At 41.1% G+C, this 12,541-nt stretch overlaps 1 protein-coding gene across 1 annotated transcript in view; it reads left to right on the forward strand.

The window, feature by feature from the left end:
- LOC146316065 (N-terminal EF-hand calcium-binding protein 2-like) overlaps positions 1-12,541 on the forward strand; it is a 178,460-nt gene that overhangs the window by 48,846 nt on the left and 117,073 nt on the right. The window contains exons 4-5 of the mRNA XM_084734620.1: positions 3,941-3,966; positions 4,221-4,318. Of these exons, the coding sequence (XP_084590746.1) occupies positions 3,941-3,966; positions 4,221-4,318 (124 nt within the window). The remainder of the gene's footprint in view (positions 1-3,940; positions 3,967-4,220; positions 4,319-12,541) is intronic.

Raw genomic sequence — 12,541 nt, forward strand, 5'->3', positions numbered from 1 at the left:
CTGTAGAATGTACAAATCTTTAATTGCAATCACAAAAAAGAACTTGATAAATAACTACAAGAAATAAAACTGTTTATTCTCTTACATAATATAGTTTAACCCTTCTGCTGTTGTAGCATTTGCAGAGAGGGTTTGTCCAATTTTTGCCTACTATTCCTTCTGATTAGTTTAAAAAAGAAAAAACAAACAAAAAAACAAAAAAACATGTGATGCCTACAACGACTTTTTCAAGACAGAAAAATGGATAATAACTACAGAATATGCAAATAACTACAGAACATGTTGCGTGTTCACTGCGGTTCAGGGCTGGTCTACTGAGCTTCTGAAAGGGAGAGGGGTTGCACATATGGGTGAAGGTACAACGCTAGCTTTAGCACTAGCTTACTCCAGGGTTAACCCTGTCCTTTTTCTAGCACGTGGGAAACAATGGACAAGACTTTACTTGGCCTTGAAAAGCTGCAACTGATACACCATAACCTCTACTGTACATTTACTGCCAGACTGACAATTTACTACTAAACTCAAGTTTCTTCAGTCTGTTGCTCTTTCCCCTCATTTCATATGAAAATGTTCAACTTTACAGCAGAAATAAACATGCTGACAGCCTGATACAAAAAGCAGTCACTTTAGCTAATTTCCCTGTTCATGACAACTGTGCAGGGGGGGGGTTATATAACTCACCTATTTAAATTATATTAAGGATTAAAGTTATGCATTATTGAGGGCGTGTCAACTTTGAGTGACAGGTCAGTGCTGTTACAGATGGCTAGCTGCTAGGTAGCCGCTTCATATGACCGCCTCATCTCTACTCATGCACCACCTTGTTACCCATTTTTGGATTAGTTTGGAGTTATGCCACTGCCGCAACAAGGCCACAGTCAGAACTTGGCACAGCTGTAATACAACATGAAAAGAAATGAGAAAAAATAACATGCAGAGCTGATATCAAAACAGAGGTGAGTGAACTGGCAGCTATGCCTACACTCACTGAAAACATGAGTCGGTTCATGATAGTGTAGATAGTGTTCAAGTTATGTTTATGGTCAAAAGAGGTGTGTGTTCGTGTCTGTTGTGTAAGGTCAAGTGGAGTCTCATGGCTGCCATTCCACTGACTACACGCTCTGCTAGACTCTGCAGCTAAAACACTCAGACCCGCAATGGGGCGTGCTTCGACTCAGCCACACTTCAGCAGGCAACGTGGGTAACAATGTATGCAATGCAACAGTGCTCCTCATTCCTTGGAGTGTGTGCCATGCAGTCTCTAATCCCAGTGTCCTGGCCGCCTGTGTCCAATTATCAATCAGCCACACCGCCAAATGAATGGGCAGGATGTGATGTCTCACCCAGGAAGCCTGCTGCACTAGAATTCTGTAATTTCTAGGTTTTCCCTTTTTTTTTTTTTTTTAAATCTCACAGGCGTCACACAGCTTACAACAAACAGTGATAAGCATAAATGTGGCATCTCATGTTCACAGTCATCTCTGCACCAAGATAGAATAGAAGGAGAAAGAAAGACCCCAAAACATCCATAACACCGAGTCAAGATGGCGATGGGCAGAGCCACCACACTAGCTTCACAATGGCTCCTCAGAAACCTATGAGTGATGTCACAGACACTCTGTTCACTATTTATTATACTATCTATGATGTAGACATACAAATAATCCTTAGCATGGAAGCTCCAAAAAATATGAGATCCCACATATCCTGTAAGCATCTTTTGTCAGACCCTCTTGGCCTGGTAAAAACCCATCTCATTCAAACTCCACTCCACCAGTCTATAACACATGCTTTCTGTTTCAGGCCTGAAGTTGAGGTGATGACATCATGAGGGTCATTTTTCCACACTTATGTGGAGTTGCAGTCCTCATGATGAGTAAACTCAACTTTGGAGTGGACTGCCTCTGTAATATGCACAAAACAGTAATTCATAAACATTTTTTAAATGAGATTCCTGCAATGACATCGTTGCTTCTGCTTGGCTTACAGACATGAATGAGATTCTTCCTCTTGTAGAATGAGGGTAAATATGTGCACATCAGGTAGATGCATAAAAGAAAACCTGTACATCTTGGCAGGCGTGGTTAACCATCCAAACCGCCCAGAGTGATTATCACTCCCTCCAGGAAATAGACACCGTAGTTCTTCTGTTACTGATGGATTTAATTATCTTAACTCCACTTCCGTCAACATCATGCTCATCAATCCACCGTCGAACTGTTCAAATACATGACAGTGTGCAAAATAAACACATTCAAGTTGCACACAAATTGACAACAAATATGTGCAATAAACATAACACAGAAATAAACATACCTCGCTGGCTGCACACAACCAAAGAGGGGATGAGTCCGCTTGAACAAAAAAAAGAGTGGGCGATGTAATGTCTCTTTTAAACTTTTAGGCAGAGCTTAATGCCTTTTTTCTGCTGCACATGTTTACTTGGAGGAGAGGTGCAGTAACTTAAAGTGTCCCCCATGCAACGTGGCACTGTCCATGGTTCTTATGCAGTGTAAATTACCAAACAAATCAATATTCATAAAATTAAATCATGTAAAAATATACATATAAACAAAACACATAAAATAATGACATAAATAATATTTATGGCAGTTAAAATGATAAACATTCAGAAAACATTATAATTCAATAAACTGCATAGACAAAGGTACACAGAAAAACAGTGATCAACAAGCTGTACCTCAAAATATCAGACATATAAGTATATAAGGTCTTTGGGGAATAGAATAAGTGAGCAGGCGTTACTGTTTTTTTCTGCTCTTCCTTCTCTCAGCATCACCTTTGATTGGTTTTGCCACTTCACTGTGTTTGATGCAAATGAAGAGGGTGACTGTAAAAACATATGCTGATTCTTATCAGATATTCCTGTAAAGTGGAATCCCAAGCACTAATGAAACTTGAAGGGATGATAAATCTTAATGCTGTACTAACCCAGTAGGCGCCTGCATGGCTTGCAGAGAACAACAATAACTGGTTTACTTCCTCTGTGAAAATGCAGCATCTGCATCTACCATGTGGATAGTAAACAATCTGCCACTTTTATATCAGCCAACAGTTTTTACAATACTGACAAACATCCCTGGATGCAGGTTAAACTGCATATGTCATCAGTAAGCAAGGAAATAAATTTTAATGTTGCGTGAAACTAGACTTTTGGTGGTTATATTTAAAGCCCATCTGTCACGGTGATTGATTCTTGTTCTGGCAGAATGCGTGCATTTAAAAGAAACTGTGACTTAATAAAATTAAGTGGGCCTTTATTAAATCGGGCTGTCTGACAATCACGCAATCAGAATAGAACATAAAGGGCACGATCTTTTGCTAATATTTTAAATACCAAATGGCAGTGAAGATGTGACATTTAAACCCGTGTTTCCTCAAACATTCCCACAATATGCAGCATTTATCGAACAGTAATTTATAATTGAAATGAACAGATGGAGTCTTTCTGCCTGTCTCCTCAACATCGGTTACACCTCACAAGCCTCTTTTGGCTGGTTATTCTGCCTTCCCTCATTACCTCACCTCTTCTGTTTCTTTCTCTCCGTCCCTGCTTCTCCTCCCTTGTTCTCTTCTTTCTCTGCCGGTCAGTCAACCAGGGAAAGTCTTCTTTACGCCAGGAAAGAATTCTGTGCCAAATGAGTCCCCCCCCCCCAACACAGTGAACTGAGCAAGAATGATGGCAGTGGATTGATTCAGACTCCTGTCAGAGAGTCTTGTTAGATCGCTCCCTGTCTGCCAAACTCCATCCCTGTGTGTGTGTTTGTGTGTGTGTATGACAGTTAGAAAGACTGCATGCAAAAAGCCTTTCCTCTGTTTCTGACCCTGCTCTTCTCCATCCTTTTCCTTCCTTCCTACTTTCCTTCCTTCCTTCCCTCCCTTTCTCTCCCTCTGCTGCTCCTCTGCATTGGTGTGGTAGTAATGTTGACACTAAGGAGCTCTGTGGTGAGTAGACTGCCCACACACACACACACACACACACACACACACACACACACACACACACACACACACCCTGTCCTAATTCTCTCTCTTATCTATTATTAAAAGTACTTCTCAGATGAAATGCAATTATTTTTCTTTAAAACATATTATATTAATTCAGCTACTTTAGCTACAACTGCAAATTATTTTCTGACTACAAAAGTTGTATAAATCTTGCCAATTTGCACACTGTGTATGTATGTGTGTGTGTACAGACTACTTTGCTAAGCACATGGGGGACTATGAGGGAGTTCTGGCCTCACTGGAAACGCTCAACCTTTCCATCCTCAAAGCCATGGACTTCACCAAAAAGGTAAGCGTGCATGTGTGTATTAAAAATCAGTGTAACACTTACTGTGGTGGCAAATGACAATTATAAGGTAATGCTGTAGGGCTAAAATATAAGCTCTATTTCCAGCCAAATGTACCACAAATTTCACATAAATCTGCAAAGAAAATGTGAGCAAGTGTTTATTTTCCATCCACCACTGCTACGTGATTATTAAGAGTTGGTTCATCGAGAAAAGCAGCAGGTGCCACCAATTCTCCTGTCAGAAAACCATTATACCGTTGCAGAAGAAAAGAGCGCAGCAAGATGACATAATGAAAAGGATGCCAGTTGAACCTAAAACCATGAAAAAAGTATTTTGAAAACAGGATGTAGGGTAGCTCAGCTGACAGGGTATACGCCCCATATACTGAGGCTGTCAGTCCTCTGCAGCGGCTGATTTGATCCCAATCTGCGGTCCCTCTTTCTGTCTTCACTTCAGCTGTCTCTGTCAAATAAAGGCATTAAAATATTTGTTATCTGTGCGGAGTAATCATGGGTGTATTATAGAGCCAAGGGGATGGATGAAGAGACTGTCAGAGCTACGTTTGATATGTCAGAAAAAGTGTTTCCATCTCCCGTTAAAGGTGCAGTAAGTGATTCTGGAAAGAGACAGTTGACTGTTGAGTCTCATTCCCAGGCAGTCAAATACTGACACTGGGCTGGGAGCCGCTGGCTTGAAGTGCTGGTATTTGATGATCTTGGAGCCAATAATCAATTATCTAACCAACATGTAATTGGCCAAGGTTTCCAGTCATGGATGAGATTTTCTAAAGCCTTAACACAGAGTTAAGAGGAGGTGCAGAAGTCTAGTTTTACCCAGGCCACTTTAAGTGTAATCTGCTGAAAAGTTACTGTAGAATATTTGCTCAGTGATGCCCAAAATAAACTGCCCTAAACCGGCTTTAAGCGCATTGCAACTCTGTTTTTTCTTTGTGCTGCTTTTATCTACCTTTTCTAATGCAGTACTTCAAAATGCACATAAACATGCACTGATAGAAACACAACTATAGTGTAAAAGAAGAGTCATAAAACTGGCTCAGTAGTAGCAGTTACAGTATAATATTGATCTAGTTTTCTAACATTAGCCACCATAAAGCATGGTTTACTGCTTATGAAGATGTTTTCCCTTTGAATCAAACTTGTCTTCTTTCTCAGCTTTCAGCTGTAACTATTTTCTGCAGGAAAATTTTACACTACATTAAATGCTGCAGTTGTGTCTTGCTATCCCTCAGCATAATGCCCGCCAAAGCTTTACTGTAGCACATGACCTTAAGTGGTTATAGTCATTATTTTTTGACATTGTAGAAGAGGTCGTCCATAATGATGAACCTGCTGCAGCTCACCTCAGCTTTACACAGCCTAGAGTGAGTCTCAGCTCATTGTTTAGCAATTGTTTTGCAACTTTACTGTTTTGATTCACTCTCATAGCATTGTTTTTTTGGCAGCAGCAGGCAGCTGTTTTCAGGAAAAAAACAAAGCTGTAAAAACCCCGCCTGTGCACTACCAGCTCAGCACCGTTTGTGACTTTGTTAGTTGGTGTGTCCACATTGTAGAGTGTGGCAAAATAATGTTATGTCAAGCTTCTCCTTTTTTCCCTTCATTGTGATTGTCTGAGTGTGTGTGCTGGTGTGTGTGTGTGTGTGTGTGTGTGTGTGTGTGGATGTGTGTGTGGATGTGAATGTGGATGTGACAGTCAGCTGGAGAATACTAATGTGTTATCCTAGTTTTTCCCATGTGCTATATATAGCAGCTGGTCCACAGCCGTACTCGCATATCCATGTTCATGTTGGAGTTCTGCTCCTGTGTGTGTGTGTGTGTGTGTGTGTGTGTGTGTGTGTGTGTGTGTGTGTGTGTGTGTAGCACTCTGACTGCTCTGTGTGTCTCTATATCTCTATCCACCAGCTCTGTCTTAATCTTTCTTTCTGCTGCAGGCCATTCAGCAGCACTCAAACACACACACACACACACACACACACACACACACACACACACACACACACACACACACACACACTTGCTCTCCCTTACACACATCCTCAGGCTAGTTTCTCTCTAATGAGAGGCCATTGTTTAATCAATCAGTTGAGTGTCTCTCTTGTTCTCTTGCTGTATCTCTTGCACTCTTTCTTCTTCTCACTTTCATTCATATAGTCCATTCTCTGTAACACACACACTCACACACACTCTCTCTCTCCTTTCTTGGGGGCTGTGATGTCATTATACTTTCTGTTGTGTGCAGTGTAGAGCTCCAGCAGTGCTGTGTAGAGGATGGAGCAGCTCAAAGAGTCAAATTGCCAAACTGAAGCACAGACACTGCTGACATGTCAAATATTGATGGAGGCTGTGTTTGGGTGTGTGTGTGTGTGTGTGTGTGTGTGTGTGTGTGTGTGTGTGTGTGTGTGTGTGTGTGTGTGTGTGTGTGTGTGTGTGTGTGTGTGTGTGTGTGTGTATGTGTGTGTGTGTGTGTGTGCTTCAGATTTCACGGCTACAGTAGATTTTACTGCAGAGACAGAGATTTGAGGCTGAAGTTTCTTTGTTTCAAATACAGTCTTGGGGCCTCATTACAGAAGCTTCTTAAGTCTGAAATCCTATCTTATCTCAGTTTGGGATGTCCTTTGGGATTTTCAGTATTACAGAAACCTGTTTCCTAACTGCATTTAGGTAAACATTATATCTTATCATAGGATAGGAATGTAGCTATTACAGAAGTGTCCTAACTGAAGAGTTTCCTAACTTAGAAATCCTCAGTTAGGGTGGCATACACCCTGTCCTAAATTCAAAATAACTGTCAGAAATGGCAGCACCACTTTTGATTGATCTGTATTGAAATGAAAATGAAAGATGAGGAACAACATCAAAATTGTATGATTGAAAGGCTCCTCAACCCCCGTGATGATGTTTAAAAAATCCTGGACAATGTATGGGTGTATATCGATTGCCAAGATGATTCAATTTGAATTTGACTGACATGTTCCATCCGTTCAAATCATTATCATGGGTCCATAATTAGCAAGAAAAAGACAATAAATTCCTCTGACTCATCAAAGCTAAAACTGAACGTCCATCTTTTCCTGTCCATTCACAAGCTACCCAGTGACAAGTGAAGTGAGACAGCCATTGCCATGGATACAGGCATGACAGGACGAGTACCGACTGAAGAATCAAGTTTACAGCTGTAGTTAGGATTTCCTAAGATAAGATATTAGATATTAGTTAGAGATAGGACGGGACACAGCCACGAGTTTAGGAATTTCCTCTGTAACAGGAAAATAGAATTTTTCCTATCTTGCAAACTTAAGTTAAGACAGGACAAGCACTTAGGACCTTTTTCGGTAATGAGGCCCCAGAAGCTGCAGCCGTCAGCGCAGCAAACATTTATTTTTAGATTTGCTGTTGGGCAGCTCAAAATAAGGCTTCATTGCTAATACATTGTTGTGACAGCCCTCATTTCCCATCATGCCTGGGCTGAGTAGTTGGTTAAGTTTGCAGTTTTATGTTCCAAAATTCAAATGATACTTTTTGCTAGTGTTTGCACCAGATTTTAACCATTAATGAGGTTGCTTACATCTCAGGTTACATCTCTTGACCCCAGCTGTACTTTTCTACTGTCTTTTAGAGTTCCTGTCCCTTCTGTTGACTGTCATTAAAGAGTTAGCGTCTCTGAGAGCTGCTTCCTATCTCTCATTTTGCACTGCCTTAACTATTTGAAAAAATACCAATATGCTGTTATTTGGTAAGCCAATAAAAATAGGTCCCAGATAGAACCCATTTTGGTTCTTGACTTGAAGTCTTGAAGTTTGGGAAACAGACTTAAATCACTTCACCTGTACCTTATGTCACCTCATGCATTTAGCCATATAGATCACTAGATGTCCTGGGAAACTAAGTTGGTCTCTATGCTACAGACACTGTGTGATTGATTATGGCTGACAGTCATATAGACAAATGGTCTCATACAGTTCTTTAAGAAATCAGGCTTCAACACCATCTAAATTCATTTGTATGTATCCTAATAATCTGCACTCCAGGGTATGTATGCAGTGGATTGCAGTTCTCCTGTGTGCCGTACAGACGACCCCCTACGGATCAGCAAGAATGTGATCTGCAGATTAGATCATAGTGTGAAACACTGTCGCTGTTGTTTTTATATAAATTATAATACTCTAAATGTCAATGCAGAGTTGCAGCAAAAGGCAGCGCATCTCTGTGAAGAGCGACTGATTAAAAAGCCGTCTCATCGCCTTGAAAAAATCCCAACCAGGCATTTTCACTGGCGTAACGATGCTGTCATCAAAGAAACAGAAGATAAGATAACATAAGATTGTGTCATTTCTTAAAACATTGGTGATATCTACCATCTTAACTTCTACACATCTCCTCTCTAATCACCGGTGCAGCTCTGTATCTGTCATTATTATTTTTCCTCTGTTACAATACTATGGTGATAACTACACACACAGAAAGATCAAAGTGCATTTTTAACCCTAATCCCACCTCTTTTTTCTTTTTTGCTGATTTAAGAAATTGCACGATCTGTGACTCAAACCCATGATACAATCTGAGCCATGAATTTTGTGATGTGTTGCACCCCTACTTCAGGGGTAGGGGTTGAAAATACAGAGGGTGCTCAAGCTCATAAGAAACCATAGAGCTGGTGCCTGAGTGTGAAATGTGGTGTGCCACTCTATGAACAGACATACCAGCATACACTGATCAGCTGTAACATTAAAACCACTGGCAGGTGAAGTGAATAACATTGATTATCTTGTTACCATGGCACCTTTCAAGGGGTGGGCTATATTAGGCAGCACATTGGAGTTGATGTGTTGGAAGCAGGAAAAATGGTACAGATCTCAGCGATGCTGACAAAGGCCAAATTGTCATGGCTAGATGACTGAGTCCTGGACACTGACCAAAAGTGGTCGGACAACCGGTGAATGAGTGATGGGGTTATGAATGCCCGAGGCTCACTGATGCACATGGGAGGTGAAGTCTAACGTGTCTGCTGTGATCCCACAGAAGAGCTACTGTAGCTCAAACTGCTGAGAGAGTTAATGCAAGCTATGATAGAAAGGTGCCAGGACACACAGTGCATTTCAGTTTGGAGCTGCAGACTGGACAGAGTGCACTTGCTGACCCCTGTTCACCGCTGTAAGCCCCTACAGTGGGCACATGAGCATCAGAACTGGACCATGGAACAATGGAAGAAGATGGGCTGGTGTTGACAAGGTGTGTTCCTCACTCCAGATTCCCCAGATCTCAAACTGATCGAGGATCTGTGGGATGTGCTGGAACTTACGTGACTTTTTAAAAATATGTTTTTTGGCTTTTATACTTAAAATGCTTGGTCAACTGAAGTTAGGACAGGACATCGGGAGAGAGAGTGGCGGGATGACATGCAGCAAAGGGCCGCCATTGCAGACAACCCATAACCTCGGCACATGGGGCGCATGCTCCAACAACTTACATGACTTAAAGGATCTGCTGCTTATGTCTCGGTCAGATACGACAGGACATCTCGTGGAGTCACTGCTGAGGTGCTCTTGTCGTGGAGTCCAGGCCTCGATGGGTCAGAGTGAAAATGATAATGGTAGGGAAGTGGTTTTAATGTTATGACTTGGACACAAGTACATGTAGTGATGATAGACTGTACTGGAAACATTTTTTAGCCTGTTTCAGTACTTACATTAAGAAACATAAAAAGTCAAGTGGTGCAGATAAACCAGCAATTTTTCCCCGTTCTCAAAATCACCCTTCAGACCATTTGACACTGTTGGTGTTTCATGGTTAGTCAGTTCTTACTTCTAAAGGTGCCTCTTCAGAAGCTGAAGCTTATCAGCTCTTTAGCGAGGGTCTAAGTGGACCGTCTGAGTGCTAATCCACAAGTAGGGATAAGAGCCTAAGTCACCGGGCTGCCAGTAATCGCTGCATATGTTTCAATTTAACATAAGCCTTTAAAAAGGAGCACCAGTGATGCTTGTTTCTTTATCTTTCTCTCCTGCACTTCTTTGTCTTTACCTCTCCCTGCCTCCCTTCTGTGCTCCTGCTCTCATTATTCACTTCTCCACCCTGCCCCCATCTACTCTGTTCCTCTCCATCTTTCTCTGCCTTCTCTCCCCCATTCTGCCATCCTCAAAAAAGATAAATAATTTCATATTGTAGATGTCAAGACTTAGTAAGATACATTGATCTATATAACCTGATTTAGAAAACAAGACACTCGACACATCCAGTGGTCTTTTTTTACTTTTTCAAGACAACACCCATGTAAAAACTGGAGAAAATCTCCAAATGAAGGCAGATGTGAGGAGGCGGAGTGGGTGGAGCTAAAAGACAGAGCGTGATATTAGCTTGAGCAGAAGGCTGGAGCCTTAGCCCTGGCCTTTTAGAGCCCAGTGAGAATTGATTAGCTCTCCATCCACCTCAATGGATATAGACACACAGAGAGAAAGTGTGGAGAGTGGAAAAGAGAGGCAGACTTTATACTCTGCAGTGACCCACAGTGCTGTACAGAAGTATGGTTTTTCTGCTTTAAAGCACTTGGTTTGGAACATACGAGTGAGGATAAAATGGGTCTCCAGATTATTCAATAGAAATTTATACCCAGTAGTATTGACTCTGCTGTGTCTTGCCAAACCCCTGCAAAATAAGATGAATAAAATTACAGACTGCAGCAGCCAATGCAATACCTGCATAGTCTTCCATTATTCTTCTCACTATGATATAAATCATCCAGATCCATTCAGAAAGTTTGACAGCCGCAGATGTAATCCATGCAGCTGTGCAAACTGATACTCTGCGTCTGTGTCACCATCGCTCATCATCCTTCCCTTCATGCTCCCAGAGGGACGACCAACACTCTAATAATTCATGCAAATGTGATATTTCCATTTACTTCATGCAGTATTCATTATTTTGACTGTCAAGGTATCAATTAGTGGAAGCAGTCATAGCTGCCTGTCTTAAGAGGCTCCTGAGATTCTGCAAATGAGCTGATCATAAAGTAATTAGTGGTGATTAATAAACTCAAATCACCTCTGACCTCAGATCAGATCAGTCCAGGTATTCATTGGAAGCATCCTGCTCATATGCAGAGGGAGCAGCTGAGTTAATTTAAATACATAATTGTCTTCAGATGGTGAGATACAGCAACAACTTAAAATGATACTTCACCCAAAAATGAAATTTCATTCAATATCTCCTCACCCCTGTGCTGATGTGAGGATGGGTGAAGATCTCCAGTTCACAAAACACTCCTGGAGCTTCAGTGGAAAACAGCGTTGCAGCCAAATCCAGTACAGTTGAAGTGAATGATGACCAGTTTTAAAATGTGAAAAAAGAACACAAAAAAACACAAAATGTCTCCATACTGCTCATGTGGTGTAATTCAACAGACAAGGCTTAGTGGGACACTGAATGGAATGGAGCCATCGTTAATATTATTAATTACAGCTGTGTTTCTCCTGCTGTGGAGATGTACAGGAAATCCAAGTTTTGGAGTTCACTTCATTTTTTAAAACAGAATCTTTTACACTGAAAAAAAAACATAAATCAAAACATAAATGTTTTATTCTTGAAAAATGCTGCCAGCTCATGTCAAATCAATCAGTGTAACAAAGTAAGATTCAACACATTTCTGTTTGTTGTTGTCATTGTATTAATTAACTGTTAAAGAAATGCACCATCTGTCTGTGGCTGCTGATTTGTGGTGCTGTGTGTTCATGTTGTGTTGCTCTGCTCCATCCATAATGTGACTGGCTTTAAGTATTTATTAATCACCACACCCCCGATTTATATTCCACCTCAGCAAGCATCCCTTTTTTTTTGCACTGATGAACTAAAGTAGCAGGTGCAGTTGCTGTTAAGAGATGTGTTTATTTAAATGTCCGGCTCTTTGCTCACTTAACTCATCGAGTCAAGTTGTTTAGAAACGATTTTAGCATACTAGCATATTCTATCCTGCGTGGGTTGCACTTTTGTCAAAATTCTCTTTTCTTTTCTTTTTTCAAATGTATCAGAGTTTCATAATTGAGTGGTTGGTCTGCCTCCTTCATGACCAAACATGCAAATGATGATGAAGATCAGTTACCACTGCAGGGACTCAGATGCCAAATCTGTGACCTTTAATCCTGGTCTGAGTAGTCTGAAGCAAAGGAAGGACCGTTCAACTGTGTTCAGAGTTTTTTGAGCGGACCTGAAATATGG

The sequence above is a fragment of the Lutjanus erythropterus genome, chromosome 13 (genome assembly GCF_056507025.1).
Source record: "Lutjanus erythropterus isolate fLutEry1 chromosome 13, fLutEry1.hap2, whole genome shotgun sequence".
NCBI lineage: Eukaryota > Metazoa > Chordata > Actinopteri > Lutjaniformes > Lutjanidae > Lutjanus > Lutjanus erythropterus.